The 23,801-nt window shown below is 53.9% G+C and overlaps 3 protein-coding genes across 40 annotated transcripts; all 3 read left to right on the top strand.

Moving 5' to 3' along the window:
• The first annotated feature begins 1,535 nt into the window (after positions 1-1,535).
• On the top strand, positions 1,536-7,503 carry Pidd1 (p53-induced death domain protein 1). 8 transcript variants are annotated; one of them, XM_039107985.2, is made up of 16 exons: positions 1,538-1,680; positions 2,297-2,682; positions 3,102-3,515; positions 3,801-4,010; positions 4,094-4,148; positions 4,250-4,451; positions 4,529-4,660; positions 4,766-4,945; positions 5,018-5,165; positions 5,257-5,392; positions 5,469-5,619; positions 5,707-5,830; positions 5,911-6,029; positions 6,115-6,228; positions 6,329-6,528; positions 6,756-7,503. In XM_039107985.2, exons 2-16 carry the CDS (start codon positions 2,373-2,375, stop codon positions 7,012-7,014), a joined length of 2,754 nt encoding a protein of 917 aa, XP_038963913.1. In that variant the 5' UTR covers positions 1,538-1,680; positions 2,297-2,372; the 3' UTR covers positions 7,015-7,503. The 8 variants fall into 8 exon arrangements, with proteins under 8 accessions (XP_038963935.1, XP_063142680.1, XP_038963913.1 ...); XM_039107978.2 differs by having other exon boundaries at positions 1,560-1,952; XM_039107989.2 differs by having other exon boundaries at positions 1,561-1,774.
• A 203-nt stretch (positions 7,504-7,706) lies between these two features.
• On the top strand, positions 7,707-19,182 carry Slc25a22 (solute carrier family 25 member 22). Of its 31 annotated transcripts, XM_017589233.3 has the most exons (12): positions 8,165-8,643; positions 8,851-8,925; positions 10,332-10,407; positions 11,355-11,510; positions 11,636-11,761; positions 12,010-12,065; positions 12,859-12,949; positions 13,477-13,595; positions 13,703-13,877; positions 13,960-14,114; positions 14,196-14,271; positions 14,364-15,866. In XM_017589233.3, the coding sequence occupies exons 4-12, from the start codon at positions 11,491-11,493 to the stop codon at positions 14,515-14,517; spliced, it is 972 nt and encodes a 323-aa protein (XP_017444722.1). In that variant the 5' UTR covers positions 8,165-8,643; positions 8,851-8,925; positions 10,332-10,407; positions 11,355-11,490; the 3' UTR covers positions 14,518-15,866.
• Positions 16,185-19,182, top strand: Cend1 (cell cycle exit and neuronal differentiation 1). Its single transcript, NM_001014163.1, has 2 exons — positions 16,185-16,298; positions 17,608-19,182. Exon 2 carries the CDS (start codon positions 17,705-17,707, stop codon positions 18,152-18,154), a length of 450 nt encoding a protein of 149 aa, NP_001014185.1. The 5' UTR covers positions 16,185-16,298; positions 17,608-17,704; the 3' UTR covers positions 18,155-19,182.
• Positions 19,183-23,801: the final 4,619 nt, after the last annotated feature.

Below are 23,801 nucleotides of genomic sequence, written 5' to 3'. Positions count from 1 at the left end.
CTGAGATCCACACCTCTTGTGTGCTGGGATTGAAGGTGTGAGTCATCACACCTATGGATTACTTTTAAAATGTGAAAATGCATGTTCCTTCTTGGTTTGCGCTGTGTGCAGTGTCGTCAGAAGCCACAAGAAGGCGTCGGCTCCCCTTGAGTTGTAGTTGTGAGATGCCTGATGCTGGTCACTGAACCAAGTTATTCTGCGAGCGCTCTTAACTGCTGAGCCATTTTTCCAAACTTCTATTTTCTTTAATTCTGAGACACTGTCCCATCATGTAACTCTTGCTTGCTTGGAATTCACAGAGAGTCACTTGCATCTACTTCCAGAGTCCTACAATTAAAGACACGCACATCGTGCCTGGCGTGACTTTTTTATGTCGTGATTTTTTTTTTTTTTTAATTTTTGGTCCGTCTGTTTGAGACAGTCCCCTGTGTAGCACTGTAAACCAGGCTAGCCTCCAACTCAGAGATCCACCTCCCTCTACCTCCAGAGTGCTGGGATTAAAAGCACGAGCCGCCGCCACCTGTCATGAATTTTTTTTAACTGTAACATATCACCCAATAGGGCTGAAGGTACGGCTCAAGGGTGAAGCGCTCTTTTGCAGATTAAAAGCATATACCACCATGCTCAGTAATATAAACTTAAGTAATATCCCGAGGATTATTGTTTTTGAGACTGGATCTTGCCGTGCAGCCCAGGATGGCAATTCTCCGCTTGCCGATGAGCACAATTAGTAATACTAAGTCCTGGGGCTGTTTTTATAAAGATCTCTCTGGCAGCTTTATGGAAACAGTGAGAAAGAGGCAGGGACTGGAATGGAAGCAGAGAGGCGAGCAGGAAGCTTGCCCATCACTTAGACTGTAGAACATGTCTATTCATTTCCAGTCCACCAGCTCCACTGAGGAGGATTCTGGGTGTTGGCTTCAGTATTCACCAACTAAAGGACTTAGGCAAGATCTCTTATCGAAACTTTTGTTTTTTGTTCTTGTGAGATCCACACAAGTCAGGGAGGAAAGGCCAATAAACTCACCAACTAGGCAGTTGGCCCACAGTGATGTTCAGTGGGAAAGCATCTGAACTCGGAAAGCTGGAGTTAACTGCAAAGCCTGAGAGGCAAGTCCTCGACTCTGGTTCTCAACCTTCTTAATGCTTTGACAGTTCTCACATTTCGTGACCCCAACCATGAAAGTATTCTCGATGCTACTTCATAACTAATTTTGCTACTGTTATAAATTGTAGTGTAAATATCTTTTGGAGATATAAGTTTGGCAGAGGGGTCACGACCTACAAGTTGAGAACTACTTTCCTAGAGTGGTTCCCCCAGGAAGTCCTTGGTACCGGCTAAACGTCCGTCCGGCATTCAAAGTTCTAGCTTCTGGCAAGGAGTGTGACAATACCCTAAGTTATCCCTCAAATTACTGTCTTAGAATGCACTTGGGGACCAGACTATGCAGTGCCATCACAGGTCTGGAAGGGCTGCAGAGATCTGAAAGTGTGAGTTTCCCTGCAGGTCACCTGACTCCCTGGTGCAGAAAACCGAAAAGGAAATGGCAGTAAGAGTTCGGGAAAACTCCTACTGGCTGGCCTGGAGAGGCGGAGCCGGAGGGGCCGCCCGCCCGGAAGCGCGCCGGCGGGAAGACAGTGTGGAGCGCGCCTAGACTGGCGGGGAGATCGGCGTGGCAGGTACTCAATGGGAGGCGGGAAGTTTGTTCCAGAGGCGGGACCAAAGCGACTCCACACCTACTGAGACCCTCTCTGCGTTCCCCATTTGACAGAGGTGTGAATTGGGAATTGTGGCTCAAGTGCTTCTGCTAGAGATCGCGATTTGAGATCCTAGCTCAAGAACCGCAAAGTCCTCTTGGTTCCCCTTCGCACTGTTTACTGACCCTCTCGGGCACAGTGACGCCTGCAGTGGAGGAGGGTCATGGGTTTTCCCCAAACATTTGGGTATGAAGGTAAAAAGTGGGTCCCTATTACAAGAGTCCTGTAGGTGGGGTCAGCGGTCACATGGTCAGATTCCAGAATTGAGGTAGGAAACAATTCTTATCCTTGGTCTAGCAGGATTCTCCAAGCTATGCTGTTCACAGAGTCACCCTGTCTGGTGCCCTTCCCAGGCAGAAGAATCCAGCCCAGATGCAAGCCCTAGGGCTGCAGTGACCACTCCACTCTGCCCCTCTCGTGCCCTGGGTTCTCGGGCTGGTGGTTTTAAGAGCTCCCCGGTTTCCAAACAGTTATTTTTTGCTCTGACCTGGAAGAGGAGCCTGTCTCCTACAGCCTACTCCTCCCCCTGCTTCTCCAGCTTCCATCAGCCTTGCCTAGGCAGGCTTGCTTGACAAGCTAGGACATGTCTGGTCCCCGAGGACCTTCTGTGGGTGATGGCTGCAGTGTTGGAGGGGCCGAAGCCAGAGGAAACTGCAGCTGCTGCAGAGGATGCTGCAAGACCCACAGTGGAGGCTGTGGCTTCCAGGCCCGGAGTACCTATTCTCCTGGCTGGGAACCAGTTGAATCTGGACCTACGCCCTGGGGGCTGCCGTCGGCTGCAGTACCTGTGTTCCCAGCAGCACACACAGCTGCTGCAAGTGGAGTTTTTGCGGCTCAGCACCCACGAGGACCCTCGACTGCTAGATGACACCCTAGCCAAGGTTCCGTGGAGTCTACTGCGCCTTCGCTCCCTGGTCCTCAAAGGTGAGTACCCTTGCTCCTGACCCTGTCCTCATCTCTGTCCCAGCTTTGACTCGACATCTTGGTCACAAAGGCCATCCTTGTCCCAGCCCTAGCTCCAGACCTCTCTTTTCCCTGCACCTCAGGTGTGAACCCCTACGCTAGAACTATTCCTTAGCCTTAGCCCTGTCACCTTCCTCCCCACAGTGAGGCTTGCTAGGCCCTGACTCCTGAGCCTAGAACCCTGTAGGTGTCCAGTTGGGTCTCTGCAGATCCCAGTTTTTCTGGAGTGATACTGTCAGCTTATATGATCTGGTGTCTTCTCTGTCTGCTTTTCTGTCTTTCTCTGTACCTCTGGCTGGCTTAAAAGGCAGGCTTTCTCTGACAGGGCTGAATGGAGGGTACTTCATCCCGAGGGCTATAGTTGTCTTTCCCACTTCCAGGTGGCCAGAGTCGGGGTGCCCTGGGTGCTTGCCTCCATGGTACCCTAACCACTCTGCCTGCTAGCATGAGAGACTTAGCCTGCCTGGCCCACCTAGACCTGAGCTTCAACAGGCTGGAGACACTGCCGACCTGTGTCCTGGAACTGCACAGCTTGGATGCCTTGCTGCTTTCTCACAACTGTCTCTCAGAGCTGCCAGAGGCCCTGGGGGCACTGCCTACCCTCACCTTCCTCACTGTGACACACAACCTCCTGGAAAGACTACCCCCAACACTGGGGTCCCTGTCCACCCTTCAGCGTCTTGATCTCTCCGAGAACCTTCTAGACACCATCCCGTCTGAGATTGGAGACCTGAGCAGCCTCAGGGAGCTCAATCTGGCCTCCAACCGGCTGCAGCATCTCCCAGCTTCCCTTGGTGAGTAGCCATGGCCTCAGCTTTTTTATTACCAGCCAGTTTCGAGCAATCCTCAGCTACTCTCCAGAGCTCCACTCCCACATGGCCCCATGCTACCTAAAATCTTTGGACTCTGGCCCCCTCCCTCCTCTTCCACAGAGGCCCCTGTGTGCTGTGCCTGGCCCCTTTCCTTCTACCTCCTTGGTTGCCTATAATTCACATGTGACATTGAAGCCTTTAGTTTGAGTGTCTTGTCAAGGTGACCAGGGCCACCATGAGTAACCCTAAGCCAGCACTTGCCTACAGCGGGGCTGCGGTCCCTGCGGCTCCTTGTTCTGCACAGCAACCTCTTGACCTCGGTGCCCCCTGGCTTGGCCCACCTGCCACTGATCACTCGGCTTGACCTGAGGGACAACCAGCTCAGAGACCTACCTGCCGAGCTACTAGACGCTCCCTTTGTGCGCCTGCAGGGGAACCCTCTGGGCGAGGCCTCTCCTGCACCCCCAAGTCCCCCAGGTAAGCTTGGCATGGGGCACGGCCAGGCTATAAGAGGGGAAAGGCACATCATCATTCTGACCATATGCCTGTCCCTTGTGCAGACATTTCCCAGGTTCCAGAAATGCCCAGGCTATTCCTGACCTCAGACTTGGACAGGTATTGGTGAGAATGTGGCTAGAACACATCTGTCTACCCTGCTTCTCAGGCCACACTGGGGTACCTCATCTTTCAGCCCTCATACCTCTTTTCTTACCCAGCTTCCTTGTGACTCCCCATGGCTGTTCTGTGACCCTGGCCTGTGGTGTCCGCCTACAGTTCCCAGCAGGAGCCACCACCACACCTATCACCATCCACTATCGACTGTGGTTGCCTGAGCCAGGCCTAGTCTCTCTGGGACCTCATGACTTCCTGCTTAGTGGTGTCCTGGAGCTGCAGCCTCATGGGGTGGCTTTCCAGCAGGCATGTACAGGATAGGTAGGGGGCAGGTATGGTGGCTGAAGCCTGGCCCTGTCTCACATACTACTGTTGCCTGACAGAATGTGAGCTTATGGCTGCTCTTTGTCCCCCCACGAGTCCGAGTCCGTCGTTGCCGTGAGGTAGTTGTGAGAACACGGAGTGACAACATCTGGAATGACCTAGAGACCCACCTGGAGGAAGAGGCCCCCAAGGTGACAGCTGCCAGGCCCTAGGGCATAGGGGAGAACAGCTGATCCTGACACCACCCAACCCGCCCACTGTCTCCTGCCCTGACCTTATCTTCCCTTATGTTCCAGAGGCGTTGGGCTCGCTGCCAGGTGCCCCACTTCTCCTGGTTCCTGGTCGTTTTACGCCCAGTATCCAACACCTGCCTATTACCACCAGAGGGAGCACTTCTGTGCTCCTCAGGTCATCCTGGGGTCAAAGTCACTTTTCCCCCTGGGGTCACAGAAGAGCCCCGGCAAGTCTCCATGCAGGTATTGGGCAGGGCAAGGGTGGCAGGAGGTGCGTCAGCGTACAAGAGGGCACTGAAATGGTTCTCCATCCAGGTAGTGCATATGGCTGGACTAGAGCTGAGAGCCCTTCTGGAAGAGTCAGAGGCGGCAGTGAGCCCCTTGCTGTGCCTTTCCCAGAGCGGACCCCCCAGCTTCCTACAACCTGTCACTGTGCAGTTGCCCTTGCCCCCCGGTGTTACAGGTGAAGCTGCATGCCACAGGAACAAAGGTGGATGCTCAGAAGGGGAGACAACATTTAGGGGGGCTTTAACCTTCTGCCATTTCCTGTCCAGGCTTCAGTCTGGACCGCTCCCACTTACATCTGCTCTACCGAACACCCCTGACAAGCACCTGGGATGACATCAGCACTCAGGTGGCACTGGAATTCACCCACCTGTACGCACGCTTCCAGGTCACACACTTCTCCTGGTCAGTGTCCCCTGGCTTCCGCAGAACGCCTCTACCCTTCCTTTGTATGACCACACCTCAACTCTAGTACTTCCAGGTACTGGCTCTGGTATACCACCAAAACCTGCGTGGGGGGCCTGGCCCGGAAGGCCTGGGAACGGCTGCGGCTGCACCGTGTAAACCTCATTGCACTGCAGAGGCGCCGAGACCCGGAGCAGGTCCTGCTGCAGTGCCTGCCCCGGAGCAAGGTGGGGCAGCAGGAAAACAGTGGGGTGACCTGAAGGCCAGGGTGGGTACAAAACTTTGGCCTCTAATGCCTTGTGGGTGCCCCACAGGTAGATGCCACCCTGAGCCGGCTGCTGGATCGGTACCGTGGCCCGGAACCCTCTGAGACTGTGGAGATGTTTGAGGGTGAGAAGTTCTTTGCAGCCTTTGAGCGGGGCATCGATGTAGATGCTGGTAGGTCTCTCTTATCCAGGGTGCCCTGGGGAGTGACACTTTGGCCCCTCCTACTGTGTTTGCTTTCCCCTCCTCCACAGACCGTCCAGACTGTGTGGATGGCAGAATCTGTTTTGTCTTCTATTCACACCTGAAGAATATGAAGGAGGTATACATTACCACAGCCTTGGACCGTGAAGCTCAGGATGTTCGAGGACAGGTGAGCAGATGTGTCAGGATCCTGGACTGAGGTATCTGGATCTGAGGCCAAAGCGCTAAACCCCACCCGATCAATCCTTCCTCAGGTGTCCTTTTATCGGGGTTCACTTCCCATGGAGGTGCCTGAAGAGGCAGAGGCTGCCCGGCGGAGGAAGGGCACAGATGCATTGTGGATGGCCACCTTGCCCATCAAGCTACCGGTGAGGCTGGAGAGGCATAAGCTGACAAGAAGAAACAGTCCCAGGGTGACCAAAGACAAGAGAATGGGTCCAAGTTTACTGTATCCTTGCCTCCTGACAGAGACTCCGGGGGGCCCAGGGGAGTGGGCAGGGAACTGACTTCTCCTTGATGCCTCTGAACCTGGGTGATGCAGAAACTGGATTCCTGACTCAGAGCAACCTGCTGAGTGTGGCCTCACGCCTTGGTTCTGACTGGCCGACTGTGGCCCTGCACCTAGGCATGCCCTACCGTAAGCTTCAGCGTATCCGACATGAATTCAGGTAAGCTTCATGAGTTCTAGGGATCCTGCTGACTCCCAGCCTCAGGGCTGACATCTATCTCCCCTACCCTCTATCTGCACACTAGCCAAAAGCTTTCGAGGAGGTGGGGATGGAGCAAACACAGGCTTGGGAAAGGAGGGTCTGGTCACTAGCCCAAGGAACTTTTGAGATATATTGAGCCTCTGTGTGTGTTCCTGGGCAAAACGTCTTCATCCCTACCCCTCCAGGGATGACCTGGATGGGCAGATCCGCCACATGCTCTTCTCTTGGGCTGAGAGCCAGACTGGACAGCCTGGAGCTGTGGGACACCTGGTGCAGGCCTTGGAGCAGAGTGACCGGCAGGATGTGGCTGAAGAGGTGCGTGCCATCTTGGAACTTGGCCGTCACAAGTACCAGGACAGCATTCGGCGCACAGGGCTGGCCCCTGAGGATTCCACTCTGCCTAGCACCTCAGCTTTACAGAACCCAGAGTCTGCACAGGCCTAGGCTTACAGACTTAAGATAGCCTTAAACTTGACTTGGCCAGTGGGCAGAGCCCTATCCTTCTACCTCGCCTGTGTGGTACAGTGCACCAGCACACAAAAACCCTCCACTGTCTAGGCCAAGCTAGCCTCCAACTCTCAATGAGTACGTCTCAGAGATTGTTTTACTTAAAGAACAGAGAGTGGGTTGTCTAAGTGATCTGAAGCCTGGTCCCTGTGTGTGCCTATGCTTGCCACCATGTCAGGTCCTCCTGCTAAGATGGGGGCAGAGAGAGTCTGGAGAGAGGGCTCAGCTGTTAACAGCATTGGCTGCTCCTTCAGGGAACCCAGTTTCAGTTCCCATTACCTCCATGATGACTCGTGACAGTCTGTGACTCCAGTTTGGATAGATCAACACCTTCCTCTGGCCTCCACAGACACCAGGCACACGTGGTGTGCCGACATACAGGCAGGCAAAACATCCATACATATAAAATAAAAGCTATTTATTGTGTGTGTGTGTGACAGAGTAACTTTGCAGAGATCATTCTCCCGGTCCATGTGAGCCCCCAGGAATGAACTCGGTCACCAGGCTTGGTTGCAAACACCTTTGCCCAGTGAGCCATCTCTAGGTCCTGATGTGTAATATTCCCCAGGGGTGGGGAGAAACCATTCTACATAGTAACCCTGCAGCAGGTAAGGATACAAAGTCACTTGTGACAGAATGGTGCATAAGCCCTGCCCACCAGGTCTTGTGGGCGGTGTCTAAGGAGCATCTATCTTAAAGCTCTGGGACCAAACCTTCCCCAGAGCAAACCATCCCATTCCCTTGCTTCCTGCTTCTATTCTCAGTCAATTCTGGCTAGACTCGAGGTAAGAACAAGGAGGGCGCGCCTAAGGATACACCAGAAAGACTACTCCCTCAAGGATGGCCTGAGGCTTTGGTAGTGGCCAAGTCGGCCGGGAGGGGGAGCCGATAGCAGCAAAAACTTAGGGCGGAGCGGGCGCGCCTCCGAGAGACGCGCCTCCCCGCCTAGGTGCAGGCCCCGCGCGCGGCACAGCGGGGAGGCGATCCCGGCGGCGGCAGTGTGGTGAGTGCTAGCAGGTCAGTTCCCGTAGCGCCCACCCAAATCTGGCTAGGTTGCTGGAAGGAAAAAGGGTGGAATTGGTGGTTGGGAGAGGTGACATCTGCTCAGACACTGCGGCTCCGGCAGAGCCTGGACCGGTGGGTACCACGACAGGCTGTCTCCGGGTGTGGAAGGCCGTGCTCGGTCCCGGCTCTGCCGGGCGCGCTCCCCGCGCACACGTGTCCCAGCAGTGTGGAAGCTCCAGAGCTGAGGCTGGAGTTATTTCTGCCGGGGATGGGGGTGCTGCACACGTGAGAACCCACTGGACTTGCGTGGGCACATACATGGTCAGAGTCCTCGTAGTCTGGCTGGAGATAACGAGGCCAGCTGATCTCGGACTGTAGGGTAAAGGACATGATCTGGCTGGAACAGAGGATGTGCCCCATACTGCTTTTCCTTTGTAGGACAGCTGGAGTAGCTTTCTGTGGGAAACCTCTTTATGGCCCTTCTAGCTAACAAGATAAAGCTAACCTCCCTAAGAGGAAGGGGCAAAGGAGACTGGATGAGAGGGGAAAGGCACACTGGTGGTGAGACTCAATCCCAGTCTAGTCTCCTGTGTCTGTCTGTGTGTGTGTGTGTGTGTGTCTGTCTGTCTGTCTGTCTCTCTCTCTCTCTCTCTCTCTCTCTCCCCCTCCTTCCTTCTCTCCCTCCCTCCCCCTTCAAAACAGGGTCTCTCTATGTGGAGCTGGCCGTTCTGGAATTCTCTGTAGACCAAGTTGTCTTTGAACTCACAGAGATCCACCTGCGTCTGGCTCCCGAAGGCTGGGATTAAAGGAGGGAGCCATCAGTGCCACCAGCTTTTCTTTTAGGTAGGAAAGGGGCATCTTTATACTTGGAAATTCAGGAAGAAGCTGTATGGAGCTGTTAACCTCTATATGCTAACCTGACATTTCTCAGTTGGCCTGTGGCCTGACTTGGGAAGAAGGCAAAAAGTTCTGGATCCTCAATGGTCTTAGTGGACAATCAGGTTTCTATGGTAACAGTGCTGAGGGAGCCCTGACAGCTGTCTCAAACTGATGAGAGTTAAGAACACACACACACACACACACACACACACACACACACACACACCCCAGGAGTGGTGGCACAGGCCTTTATTCCCAGCACTCAAGAGACAGAGGCAGGCAGATCTGACTTTGAGGTCTGCATGGTCTACAGAGTGAGTTCCAGGACAGCCAGGGCAATCTTGTCTCAAAAAATACTAAATAAAAAACAAATTCTAGGGGTTAGGGAGGCAGGGAACAGACCAGAGGGTTCCCTTTGCCTGTTGTTTGAGGCAGCAGAACCCCTCGCTCTCAGCTCAGCAACTGTTCTCTTTGGTGTTCCACCTGTTTTGTTTAGTTCTGGGTGCAGGGCTGACTCAGCCCTGGGGAATCTCAGTGCCTACCTGGTTCTTCCCCATGGACTTCAGACTGTCTGTCTGACTTCCAGGATACACACAACATCCACGTCCTCAGATCGCACAGCTATGAGGGAAGGTAGCATCTGAGGGACAGCAGGCTCAGTATTCCTGAAGGCAGAGGCATAAGGAAGGATGGGGCTTCCCCTAGAGATGGGGCAGCAAGGAGAGCTGCTGTAGCTACTTTACACATGGTATGGAGCAAGAAATCAGACTACAGTTCAGAGGTCAGGGCAAGAGGACAGGTTCTTCCACTGAGGCCCCTGGTATGCTGAGAGCAGAGGGCACCTGTAGTACTGCCTGCATGCCTTCTGGTCCCACCAGGTGAGCAGGGCCTGTGCTTGGCGGTGGTCCAGGCCTTTGAAAGTCAAGCATCCCTTCCTTGCCTGTTCCAGAGAACAAGTCTACTTTCTTGTGCCCTAACCTAAAGTTCCCTGAATGATACACCCAGATCTCACAGCACAGCGGGTGTTGACCCATATTGACAGGTTCATACAGGGTGTCCCAGTCCCCGGGTTTCTAGGGCTGTAATCAGATCTATGCTCATCTCAAATAGAAACCTACTGAGTGGCCTGAAGCTGGGATCTCTATGGGTAGGCAACCTGGTGGATTCTCAGGGCCAGTCTGCTCTTTCTATAACATGCTAGTTGGGCCCAGCCCCTCTCCCCCCCCAGAAGTTGTTTTACCTTCTCTTCCTTTCCCCATAGCTGCAGAAATTACCATGTAGCCCAAAGTGAAAGAGAAAGTCCTCCCCCACCCAGGCCGCCCCGCCCCTCAGCCAATCCCTGTAAGCTTTTGTCTCCTCCCCCTGGCCAGCCTCTTTATCTCCTCTGTGAGCGCAGTCGTTGGAGCAGTGAAGGAGCAGTTGTCCGCACTTTGGGGTGCACTCAGGGTGAGCAGGACCCCTTGGATCGTGGGGGGAGAGGCGGGGTAGTAGGTCCTGAGTCACAACTTGTCTGGGGGGCTTTTTAGTATGAGACAGCCATGTGACCCCATGTGGCAGCACTGAGGATACTAGCCTGTGTGTGACAGCTGACCTCTGAGGGCTCAGGAAGAGACACAGGGACAGGACTAGTTATTATGATCGTATCCCTCTTGGGAGTTCCCCCCTCCCGGAAGCAGGCTCTTGTTGCTTCTCTCCCGTTCTAAAGTTATGGGCTATACCGTAAGCCACAGATGCTTGAGGAGACCGGCTTCCCTCTGCCCCCTCTTCATATCGTTTATTCTTGTCCTCTCCTCCCCGAGTCCTTATCCCCAGGCTCCTGTGTCTTTTGGGAGTGAAAACACTTCCCTTGGGAAGTGGACAGGAAGGTGGGCAACCAGCTCGGTGTGGGTGTGAATCTTGCTTCTCTATGGGAAGGTTACGTGGCCCAAAGTAGCTGCTACAGAACTGATTCTGCTAGGCACCCAGGAGCTCTACAAAGGAAAAACCACTACCACCCCATCCCACTGAAAAATGCTAAAAGATGGGAGCTGGTTACCACGGCTCCACTCCAGGGTCCAAGTACCACTGCATTAAAAGGCATCTGGCCCTTTAAAAGCTGGAGCTTGTTTCTGTGCGTGAGCATCTGCGTGTGAGCGAGCGTGAGTTCCTGGCTGCCTGGGAGGACGCCACGGGGAGGGCATCGACGTGAAGCCAGGTGGCCCCAGGGATGAGTGGCCTCCCTTTCTTTCTCCACTCACCCCCCCAGTGTATCCTCAGGGTATCTTGATGGCTGCAGCCTGAAGCATGGGGTCTAGGGAGTGAGGGGGTTCATGCCCTTGTGAGATGGTGGGCAGGTACAGGGGCTTCTTTCTCTGATAGGCCTTTTAAACCACTCATTCTGTCCTTTCTTTCAGGTGGCAGAAGTCTTGAAATTGTTCTGAAGGTGAGGACATCCCCTCCCCCACCACCAGCCACCACCGCCAGCCACCTTCATCAGCCCCTCCCCATCGGTGCCTCCACTGAGTCAGCCTCCTGTTTCACTTGGTGTAAATGGCTGATAAGCAGATCAGGTCAGAGGGACCCCAGTGCTGGGGTTTTCGGTCTTGGCTTTCACCCCCTCCCCAGCATGACCTCCCCATCCCCTCTGTCCTGTGGTTGAGGATGTTAATCCTGACACTTGACCCTGCATACACAGCCTGCCGGCCAAGCTCATCAATGGTGGCATCGCTGGGCTAATCGGGGTCACCTGTGTGTTCCCCATCGACCTGGCTAAGACACGGCTGCAGAACCAGCAGAATGGCCAGCGCATGTATGCCAGCATGTGAGTGAGAGCTGCATAGGAGGGGTGAGGGCACAGCTTCCACCTTTGGGCTCTGCTCCTGCACCCCTGGATTTGATGAAAGGGAAACAACACAGGGCAGACCACTGAGAGATCCTGTCCCTGACAGAGTCTTTGGCTTCTCTGTTGGCCCTGGAGGAGCATACTGGGTAGAAACAGCACCGGCTACCCTTGCCTGACTGGGACCGGGGTCCAGCTGGCCCCAGCTTATTGCTCTCCCTTGACTACAGGTCTGACTGCCTCATCAAGACCATCCGCTCCGAGGGCTACTTCGGCATGTACAGGGGTGAGGCTTGGGGATGGGCGACAGACGGGTCTGGCTGGGAGCAGGGACAGGGATGCATGCCCAGGCTTGGTCTGTAAGTATAGATGTGTTATGTGGTGCTGGTAGCACTAGAGCACAATGAGGGGATTGGATGTCTGAGGGGGATAGGCGTCTGCAGGGTGGCAGGTCTGAACACCCTGCTACCTTCTGCTGGTAGAGGACAGATTTTTTTTTTCTTTTTCTCTATCCTAGTGGCTCAGTCTCCTCCACTATTTTATGTGACAGGCAGGACCACATCTGTGCCTAGAGACCGGGGGCATTAAACAAAGCAGCTTACAAAACAATCCCTGAGGGTGGATTTGCCCAGATGCTGTGTAGCCCTGAGCCCTCAGCTCTGGTCAGCCACCCACAGCCTTCCTGAGCCCTGACCCATACTGTGGTCCTGCCCGTGGGAGCACCTGTCACCAGGAGGCCCACCGTAGTCTCTGGGGTTCATTGCCCCAGTCCCTGTTCTTCATTTCCTCTCAGGAGAGGCCTGTTCTGCCACAGCCAGAGACAGATGGAGGTGGAATGCCGGGGAGGGAGGACACAGCGCCACCCCATCCTGCCTGCTTCCCGCCTGCCTGGCACAAAACAAGCCCATATGTGGGTGAGAGGGCAGGAGGCTGCAGCCAAGGAGTGCCAGGCAGGGCTTTGCCAGTGCGGAGCAAAGTGCTATCCCAAAGCCTCCCTAACCCAAGCTCCCCAGCAAGTCTATCTTCACCTGACCTGCCTGTGTCCCCCAAGCCTTAGCTGACCCTCAGATGCCCCACAGGAGCAGCAGTAAACCTGACCCTGGTCACCCCTGAGAAGGCCATCAAGCTGGCTGCTAATGACTTCTTCAGACATCAGCTCTCTAAGGATGGGTGAGAGGCTCGGGTCGGCCACGCTGGCTGCTGGGGCCCAGGTCCTAAGGAAGGGTGTGTTGCTAATCCCATCCATCCCCCCACCCCAGCAGTCCCCTAGACTGATAACACACCCCAGAGGCTCTTCTACCTCAGTCCCTTTGCTCAACATCCCTGACCTTGTGGGGGCGGGTACTTCCCTGCTGCCCACGTGAGGAGGTGCAAGGAGGCTGCTGAGTCAGTGGCTGTTGGCCCCTAGCCACTGTCTGCTGCCTGAATTTGGGGGCATTAAGCAGTTACCCCATCACTGGAGTGTGGGGCTACAAGGTTGGCCCCTTCTGTTCCCCATTTCTCTTTACGAGCCCTTGTATGTGAGGCCATCTGTCCTTTGGGTTGGATGCCTGTTGTGGAGAGTCGAGCCCCAGGCTGTACCCCCATGGGACCTCCACAGTTCCCATCCCCCTTTACACGAGTGAATCAGACTGCCACTGCCCCATATAGGGAGTTGTTCCTCATCACCTCAGTCATGGCCCTGCCCTACTCTACAGACAGAAGCTGACCTTGCCTAAGGAGATGTTGGCAGGCTGCGGGGCTGGCACCTGCCAGGTGATTGTGACCACCCCCATGGAAATGCTGAAGATCCAGCTACAGGACGCAGGCCGCATTGGTAAGGTGCGGGGAGGGGACAGAGCCTGGGAGGGGACAACAGCTAGACCCTGTCCCCTGCCCCTTCCCCAAGCCAGGAGGAAGAGACCAGAGATCCTTTCTCACCAGCTGCTCAGAGGAAGATGCTGGCTGCCCAGGCTCAGCTCGCAACCCAGGGAGGTGGCCAGCCCTCAGTAGAGGCTCCAGCCGCTCCTCGACCCACAGCCACCCAGCTGACCCGTGACCTGCTGCGGAATCATGGCATTGCTGGCCTCTACAAGGGCCTGGGGGCCACGCTACTCAGGTGGGAAGACGGGCATATGGGGAGAGGAGGTCTATCTGCTAGCTCTTCCCCTCCCACCAGCATCACTCCTTCCTCCCAACAGGGATGTCCCCTTCTCCATTGTCTACTTCCCCCTATTTGCCAACCTGAATCAGCTGGGTCGCCCATCTTCGGAGGAGAAATCACCTTTCTATGTGTCCTTCCTGGCAGGCTGCGTGGCTGGGAGTGCAGCTGCTGTGGCTGTCAACCCTTGTGATGGTCAGTGCTTGGGTCTGGGCCCCACCATGGGGGTGGGGGGTGGGGCAGGAACCCCCTTAGTGACTCATATGTTCCTTGTAGTGGTGAAAACTCGGCTTCAGTCACTTGAGCGAGGTGTCAATGAGGACACTTACTCCGGGTTTCTGGACTGTGCAAGGTGGGCCAGGTCCCATGAGCTGGGATGGGGCTGGGATGGGGCTGGGATGGGGCTGGGATGGGCACCAGTTCTGACTTTCTCGTCCGTTACAGGAAGATCTGGAGACATGAGGGCCCCTCGGCCTTCCTGAAAGGCGCGTACTGCCGCGCACTGGTCATTGCCCCGCTGTTTGGCATCGCCCAGGTGGTCTACTTCCTGGGCATCGCTGAGTCCCTGCTGGGGCTGCTGCAAGAACCCCAGGCCTGAACCCATGGCTGCTTCTCCCCAGCCTATGGGCTGGGGCCAGAACAGGGTGACCAGCACAAGCCTGCAGAGGAAATGGTCTCTCCCCAGTCCTCCCCATCAAACAGGAAGGCAAGGGGAGGGTTCAGGGTCCACATGGGTGGTGCACACATAGGCCCCCATGTGGTCCTGAAGGGACAAAAAGTTGGGATCAAGGTCTTATTTATGTAGAAAATGCAGAAATCTGTACATTCCTCAAGCCAGTCCTGTCGAGCCAGTTCTGTCCCATCCTTGTACCTCAACCCAGTCCCACCTGGCCTGAACACCCCATGAGACAGAGCTGGTCTCTGGGCTGGGGCCCCCAGGCCTGGTCTGGACAGGCAGACCCTACCCCGTAGTCCACTGGCTCCAGTCTCTGAGGCTCTCCTGGTCTACAAAGGGGACCCACACACACCCAGAATTATTTATTGAATTTGCTGTGCCCATGTGGCTCTGCCTGTCCTCCGTCCATCAGTCTTGCCCCTGCTGCTCTTCCCACCTCAACCAGGACCCTAGTCCGCCTCCCCAGCCAGCCTTACAGGAGGCTTGGACTGTCTCATCCTCTTGTCAAGCTAGGATTCCTAGGCTGGGTGTGCTGCCACATTCAAGTGTCATCCTAGGTACCCCACACATACTCCTCCTGGGGAGCCTTTGGACCCCCACTATGTGGGACCCAGATTGCTTGAGGTCTTTGTGTGCCTGTGGCAGGCAGTTTGGTCCCCTACCCCCAGCAGTCAGCTGGCCAAGCTGCTTGGGGATGGGCCCCTAAGGGCACAGTTGCCTTTCCCCATGGAGTCAGGCACCCTGTGCGTGTGTGCTGTTTTGTGCCTCAGGACTCTGCTGACCCCATCCGATAATTTAGTTCTCCAGCCTGGTAACTCTTCTGACAGAGCCCTACTCCCAGACAGAGATTGCTTGGGGGGAAGGGCAGGCATGAAGGACACTATGGAGCCTGGGCCTCCCAGCTCTCTGGGCCTCTATCCATGTTTGGAAAGCCCCACCCTTCCAGCCCTGGATCCTCTGTTCTGAATCAAAGCAGTCCTCCCCTGCCCTGGCCATGTGATTGTGTTTGGTGATTGACTGAAGTGCTGGTGCTGTGTCCCTCAAGCCCAACCCCCTCCATGGAGGCCCTTCCCAGTGACACTACCTGGGGCTCAAGTCTGGGCTGCCCCTAGTTCACGGTTGCTCCTGGGAGCCACCCCTCCTATTATGTCTGTACCTTGAAAGCTGCTGCTGCTGCTTACAGAATTATATTTTTTTCTTTTGAAGAGTTTTAAGAAGTTGTAACTTTTTGTGTCTTGTCATGTAAAAGATAAATAAATATTCTAAATAGATGTTTGCTTTAAGAGTCTGTGCTTGGGTGGGACAATGAGGAGAGGGCGGACTATGACACTAGCCAGGCTCTGCAGACCAGCATTGCCCAGGTCTCCACCCTGGCAGACTCCTACCTCAGCCTTGATAGAATACAGGAATACAGTCAGACAACCTTGCTCCGCCTTCTGGTTGAGTCTCCTTAAACGCGAGAAGTGAGGCTATGCTTAGGGACATCCCACCTCACCCCTACCTCCGGGTTCCCAGGGTGGAGCAGGCGTGGCCCCGCTTACGCAGCTGTCCCCGCCCCTTGCCTCTGGTCCTCCTGTCTTGCGCCTGGAGTGGTGCATTGTGGGAAACTCCTGAGCACTCCTCGGTATCCGCAGCCACCGCCCGCTGTCATCCCGTGAATCGAATGCGCAGCGAGAAGCTGGAGGCCCCAAAGAAGACGTAAGGTAACAGACCCTTTCGAGGGTGGGCAAGGACGGGGAGATAGGGTGGCATTGGGGGCGCCAGGGTCTAGTGACCAAGCAGTAGTGCATTGGCCTTGAAGGTCACTGGGGTTGTGCCGTGAGCACTTTACTCTCCCAGGCTCATCAGCCCTGGGGAGGCAATTAGAAGAATAGGATGTAAGTCCAAGCCAAAAATAACCAGGGACAGTTAACTGCTCCCTGTAAACTTGATGCTCAATGGCAAAGGTCTCTCCAGAAATGGAGCATGGAGGAGCTTCCTGGGAGATGGGCACCACCTGGTTTTCAGCACTGGTTATCTCCATCACCATGTGACCTTCAAATGACCTTTGGTGTGTTCACTGTGCCTGGTAGGGAGGCTTGGAGCTTGAGCATCTCAAAGTAGCTCCCCCTCCTTGCACACAGGCCATTTGTCCTCCCAGGGTGGAGGCAGACAGGTGGCCCTGGGCCTTCCAGACAGGAGCCTCTGTGCAGCAGGGTGGCCAGGCCCCAGTCTCCCCAGCTAGGACACAGAGAATCAAGGTGAGGTCTTTACTCTGCATTGCCCCAGATAATGCTGCCAGGGACCCTCAGCTCCTGTAGTGCAGCCTTGAGCTCAGCAAGGAACTCTTGTCCTTGAGCTGGAGGAAGCCATGGCCTGGCCCGGATTGGGGAAAGGGCGCTGGGTCTAAGCTGGGTGGGGCAGATGGCTGACCAGAAGCACAGGCTAGCAGATTCCCAAATGGCTTCTCTGCCTCCATTTTATCACTTACTGGTGACCTGAATCCACTCTCCCCGACAGAATCTGGGAACCCAGACTCTGAGCTCCTTCCCTGTCTTAGACTTTCCTCAAGCTGAGACCAAGGCGCCACAGGGTCCTATTCTGTGAAACAGCAACAATCTCCCGAGATAGCATGCAGCACTGAGCTCTGTCAGGGCTCACCATGACTCCTAGCCGTCTCCTTTGAGCAAATACTCTCCCTTCCAGTTTGCAGGGTTAGATTTATATATCAACAACAGAGCCTCCCTACCCCCACTGTGGGATAGACACAGTCCATGTGAAGCAAGACTAGATTATAGGTAAGGAAACTGAGGCCTCTGGTCTCAGGAGTTGGAGGGGCTTCTCCAAGAATGGTCAGAAGCAGACAGAGGCCAGGCCTTGGAAGAGGAGAGACTGGGTCCACAGGATGCTCCTCAGCTGGAGCTCTTAGAGAATTCAGGGAATTGCGAACGTTATCTCCATGGGGCAAGGGCAGGTAAGCTATACGGAAGGTGTGTTGTCCCTTGTCACCATCTCACTTGTGTCTCCCTCCAGACCCATATAATGCCCAGAGGTGAGCTGTCCTGAGACACTGTGGTCTAGCCACCTGCCAGTCACACAAGCCCCAAACCAGCTGCCAGCCAAAATCGTCATGGAGTCCCGAGGAAAGTCAGCCAGCAGCCCCAAGCCAGACACCAAGGTGCCTCAGGCCACAGCTGAGGCCAAGGCCACTCCAGCTGCTGATGGGAAAGCTCCCTTGACCAAGCCTGTGAAGAAGGACGCCCAAGCAGAGAAGCAGGAGCAACCAGCAGCCCCTGGGCCAGCCACTACCAAGAAGACGCCAGCCAAGGCAGATCCCGTACTTCTCAACAATCACAGCAACCTGAAGCCAGCGCCCACGGTGCCGGCAGCCCCCAGCAGTCCTGATACAACCTCAGAGCCCAAGGGTCCTGGGGATGGGGCAGAGGAGGACGAGTCCAACACTGGAGGCCGAGGTCCCTGGCCTTGTGAGAACTTGACCCCTTTGCTGGTGGCTGGGGGTGTGGCCGTGGCCACCATAGCCCTAATTCTTGGTGTAGCCTTCCTAGCCCGGAAAAAATGATACCTGGTGTCCAGGTCAGGGCACAGAGCGCCACTTTCTGTACAGACCTGAATATATAGTGCATGCAAGGTCCTAGATATTTATCTATACATATACATAGAACAACACACACACACACACACACACACACACACACACACACGTATGCTACATACATCCATGCAGCAGGAAAGAAATAGACAGTGAGCCCACCTCCACTGACCCCAGCACACGCTCTCCCACGTTCTGGGGCAGGAGCCCAGCTCTGCCGTTTGCAGGAAGCACTAGTGTGGAGCAAAGGGGAGGATAGCCTGAACTAGACAACTAGGAACAGATGCTGGTTATGGCCTCTGAAAGATAAGTGGTGGAGTAGGCTGGCCCTGTGGGGACATTAAAGGGCATGACTGTTTTACTCTCCCCACTTGTCTTTTGAGGAGCCAGGAGCAGTCTGTCCGGGCCTGATGCGTGGGGTGGGGGGGTGGACACTGACCTGAGGGTGGGATTCAAATCTGCAGGGCTACCTCTACCCACTGTCCCTGTCCTGGTTGGATGGAAAAGCAAAGCTTGACAGCTCAATTTGGGATGGCGTTCCCACCTCTTCCTTTTTTTCAGTGTATGCCCCAGGAGAGTTCCTGAGGCTAGGACCACCTTACTTCCTGCTCAGAGCTGCCAATTGTTCCAGGGAGGGGGTAGTGCTGAAAGCCCGGTAGGAAACATGGAGGAGCCGCATTACAGTTCTGCCTGCCCAATATTCCCCAATCCTGTCCTTCCTGCCTGCACCCAACGCCCCCTTAACAGCGTATAAATGCAATAACACAGGTAGAGTAGAACTGCCCGGTGGGTGGCACTCACTCACTGCCTGCAGGAAGACCTGCTGTGCAGCCCCTCTTTAGTACATCTGGCCCCAGCTTGCCCTTTGGTGTGACAGTGGGCACCTTCCAGACAACTGCAGTGGGCTCTAAGGAAACATTGCCCTCACCTGGCCAGTGGTGGCAGGGACCTTGGGCCTGAGTGGAGGCTGAGTTGGAAATAAACTGTTACAATATAAAGGCTGGGCTGGTGTCCTCACCTGCATGGGGCTGGGAGGGGCAAAGGCTTCCTACTTGGGTATGTGTGGCCCACAGACTCATCGTGTAGGCTTTTCAGGGAGCAGGAAGGAAGTCCGAGGTCCTCCTTCATGCCCTGATCATTACGGACTATACGTGCCTACAGCTCCAACCATACCCTCCCCCATACCAGGTTCCCTCCCTGGCCTTTGTGGGAGCCTGAACCCAGGTGGATATTCAGGAGTTTTACAGTGACAATTGTGTCTGTCCCATCCCCCACCCCACTCCCGTGCCCCTATCCACCCAAGGCCTGGGCTGCTACGCACAGTGCACCAGTGCACCCGGACAGAAGGCTTTGTTCCTCAGAACCTGTGCCAGCAAGGAGGGCCCTCTACCCATGAAGTGCAAGAGACGCTGAGGTCAGGTTCCTCTAGACACCTGGCTCCCACAGCTCCCTGAGCCCATTCTGACCCCGTGTGTTCAGTACATGGGAACTGTGAGGCTGCCAAGAGCAAGGCTCACTTTGGATTATATCATCCTGGGTCCCTCCTTTCCATCCTCAGGGCCACTGAGGCTGGCAGGCAAGCTTGTTGACCTGCTCGCCCTCCCCGCCCCCCAGGCCTTCTTTGAACTGGTGTTTTTTTTTCTTTCCAATCTCTTGGTAGCCACCCTTCTCAGAGTGGTAGCTCTGCCCGCATGACACATCCCATCCAAATCTGGACAACTCCCACAGGGTGAAGACATCCGGAATGAACACTTGCCCTGGTTCAGACCACTCTTCCTGGTCTCCCTTTGACTACTGTCGGTATAGACTGCCTCTTTCAAGTCCAGGCTGGCGCCTGCCTGATTCAAGAATTCCAGAAGAGGGTTCAGGACACGCTGGATGCACAACCACCTCCAGCTCATCTGCACTGTCCGGGCTGAGGCTGCACTGCCTGGCCGACATGGGCTGCTGCCTCACCCAGTACTCTCATCCATCCGTTCTTTGTCTTGCACCAAAACACATAAGCACCTCAGGCGCTGCAGAGGCTACAGAGGCGGCTGTGAGTGTCTGCTGTGGGGAGCTACCCAGAGTGGGCACTTTTAAGTGATATTCTTCTCATGCAGTTACTCCTACTGATTCTCTATTGAAGTACCTTTAGGTTGTTTTTAAGTATTGGTGCCTGCGGCTAGAGACATGGCTCAACAGTTAAAAGCATTAACCGCTCTTCCGGGGGACCTGGATTTGATTCCCAGCATCTACCTATAGTGCCTAACAACCATTTATGCCTGCAGTTCCAAAGGATCTGATGCCTTCTTCTGGTCTCCACAGGTAACAGGCACACACATGGTACATAGGCATACAGGCAAAACACCCATACATGTAAAACTTAGTTAAAACATTGGTGGCTTGAGACATGGCTCAGTGATCACCGACTGCTCTCCCAGAGGACCTGGGCTAGGTTCTCAGTACCTACATGACAGCTTGCAACCTGTAACGGCAGTTCTAGGGAACTGAGCTGTACACACGCACACAGGCAAAACACCCATACGCAGAAAACTAAAAAAATTCAATCACAGTAAAGAGAATGTTGGCACCTTTACACGAGGCAGAAATGGAAAATGAAAACCTTGTGACGCCTTGCTCTAGTTTAGACCTGGAAAGCTCTTGGTTGTGCTGTGGACTGGGTGGTCAGCTGGTATGCTACTGAAGGTAGTGAGGGCATCAAGGTGGGGCTGGGTAAGACACTTCAGGTCTTCCCGGGGAGTTTGTTATTTGCCTGTTATTGTTAATTTCTAAGCCAGATGTGGTGGCACATGCCTTTAATCCCAGCACTTGGGAAGTAGCAGCAGACTGGTCTTTGTGAGTTCAAGGCCAACCTGGTCTACATGGTGAATGCCAGGACAGTCAGGGCTATACGAGAGACCCTGTCTCAAAACTATAGTTACAAACTGTTGTGAGCAGCCATGTGTGTGTGCTGAACTGAGTTCTCTGGTTCTCTGCAAGAGCAAGTGCTTTTAGCCACTGAGCCTGGCCTGTATACCTGTTTTGCTGTTGTTTGAGGCTGTTTTCCTCTCTCTGTCTCTGTCTCTCTCTCTCTGTCTGTCTCTTTTATACAAGATCTCACTATATAACCCAGGATGACCTTGAATTTACACTCCTGCTGCCGCAGCTTCCTGAACACAATACAGGGAGTACTGAGATTAGAGGCCTGTAACACCATACCTGGTTAAAACCAATCTTGTGCATGAGGAGAGAGAGAGAGAGAGAGAGAGAGAGAGAGAGAGAGAGAGAGAGAGAGAGAGAGAGAGAGAGAACACAAACCAGAGGTTAACTCAGGTATCAAGCCTTAAGCACTGCTTCGTTTATCTACCCTGCCTTTCAGTTTTGCAGTTTTATGTGTATGACAACTTTGCCTGCATGAATATCTTTGTACTACCTGCATATCTGGTGGTGAGAGGTAGAGGAGGGGGTACTCTCCTTTGGAACTAGGGTTACAAATGGTTGTAAGCTGCCCTGTGGGCACTGGGAATCAAACCAGGGTCTGGAAGAACAGCCAGTGAGTGCTCTTAATAACTGAGCATCTTTCCTGCCCTGATCTACTTTTTGTTTTGTTTTGAGGCAGGATCTCTCACTGGTCTGGGACTATGTAGGCTAGGCAAGCTGATCAGCAACCCTTGGGAATTCCTGTTTCTCCCCAGTGCTGAGGTTGCAATTGTGGGCCACCATGCCTGGCTTTGTCTATGTTGTTTATGTGGTTTCTGGGATCCAGCTCAGATCATCTAACTGAGCTATTTCCTGCTTGCTTTATTACTCGTCCTGCATTGAAGCCTTTAGTGTTGCAGTTTATTTTATTTTATTTATTTATTTTTTTGGAGCTGGGGACCGAACCCAGGGCCTTGTGCTTGCTAGGCAAGCGCTCTACCACTGAGCTAAATCCCCAACCCCAATGTTGCAGTTTATTGCAAATGACTTCTGTTGGTGTAGTAGAGGTTCACCAAATGTCACATTGTCCCTTTGCATTCTGGAGTCTTGGATAGGAGACCTTGTCATGCTATCTAGTGAAACGATCTCACTATGCACTCACACTTAATCCAGTCAGGCAAGTAGGCTCTCTGTGGATGACCAGCCAGGGCTCTGAAGGTGTTTCTGCTCCATCAGAGCCAAGATGGCCTCTGCCACCCACTTGTGACACCATCTCCTCTTAGCACAGCCTGTGTTAAGCTTGCACCTGCCACCTGTGACTACAGCCCTGTAAGTCTTTGCTTTTCCAGTTTCCTACTTGTGCTCACTCCAGAGCAGCTTCAGAATCAGGGAACAAGATGAGCATGGAGACAGACATTTATAATTTCAGCCTTTAGGAGGCAGAGTTAGAAGAAGGGGAATTTCAGACAGTCTGGGCTATAACATGAGACCATCTTGGGACTAAAAGAGAAAGAGCTGGGGCTGGAGAGGTGGCTCAGTGGTTAAGAGCACTGACTGCTCTTCTCCTGAGTTCAGTTCCCAGCAACCATATGGTGGCTCACAACCATCTGTAATGAGATCTGATGCTGTCTTCAGGCATGAAGGTGTACATGCAGATAGAGCATTCATATGTCTAAAATAAGTTTAAAAACAAAACCAAAAGGCAACCCCTGGACCAGCTGGTACAAGTCAGGAGGATCAAAAATTGGAGGGCAGCCTGAACTATAAAGGAAAGTTAGTAAGATCCCTGTGAAAATGAGGGTTGAGATAGAGCATAGCTGTGGAACACCTGCCTACCCTGAGGAAGCGCCTGAGATGGCAGAGGTCTCAGAGGATGGGTTCTCATGCTTCAAAGGACCTTAAACTTGAGTACGGTAAGAACCACTCCAGAAAGGGAAACAGGCTCCATGCAGCCATGGGAAGATGACTTAAATTATTATTATCACAACTTTCATAGTCTAACCAAATGCAGATATAGAAAATATTATATATATATATCATTACCAGGCCGTGATGGTACACACAGCTTTAATCCCAGCACTCAAGAGGCAGAGGCAGACATATCTCTGTGAGTTTGAGGCCAGCCTCATCTACAAAGTGAATTCCAGGACAGCCGGGACTGCAGAAAGATACCGTGTCTAGGGAAAGACAAACAAAACAAAGCCAACATGCTTGTGTATGCCAAGTCACACAGAGCCACAGCACTGAAATGTTCTGGTAAGATCATGACACCGTCACAGAGGTGCCCTTAGGCTTGACACTGTTGGAGGGAGCCCTGCTTTGGAGGTGAACCCAGGATGTAACTCTGGGGGCAAAGGTTCAAAGGTCTCCAATAAGCCAAATCAGTGGCTTCGACCACTGAAGTGCTAACTGATGGTGAGAACAGAGAAGAGATTCAGTCAGTCATGGTGGGAAGAGGAAGAGGTTAAGAGACCCAGTGACCCTCAATCCCTTTTGGGGATACTGACAAGGACTTCAGGTTTATGTTAAAAATTGGGTAAGAGGGTTGGGGATTTAGCTCAGCGGTAGAGCGCTTGCCTAGCAAACGCAAGGCCCTGGGTTCGGTCCCCAGCTCCGAAGGAAAAAAAAAGAATTGGGTAAGAGGCAAGATATTTGCATAACTAAACAGCCCTTGTCTAGAGGTGGCGCTTCCACTCACTATCTCATCTCTGGTGCT

The sequence above is a fragment of the Rattus norvegicus genome, chromosome 1, assembly GCF_036323735.1.
Source record: "Rattus norvegicus strain BN/NHsdMcwi chromosome 1, GRCr8, whole genome shotgun sequence".
Classification (NCBI taxonomy): Eukaryota; Metazoa; Chordata; class Mammalia; order Rodentia; family Muridae; genus Rattus; species Rattus norvegicus.
Note: the sequence above shows the minus strand (reverse complement) of the source record. Positions and strands in the feature narration are given on the sequence as shown.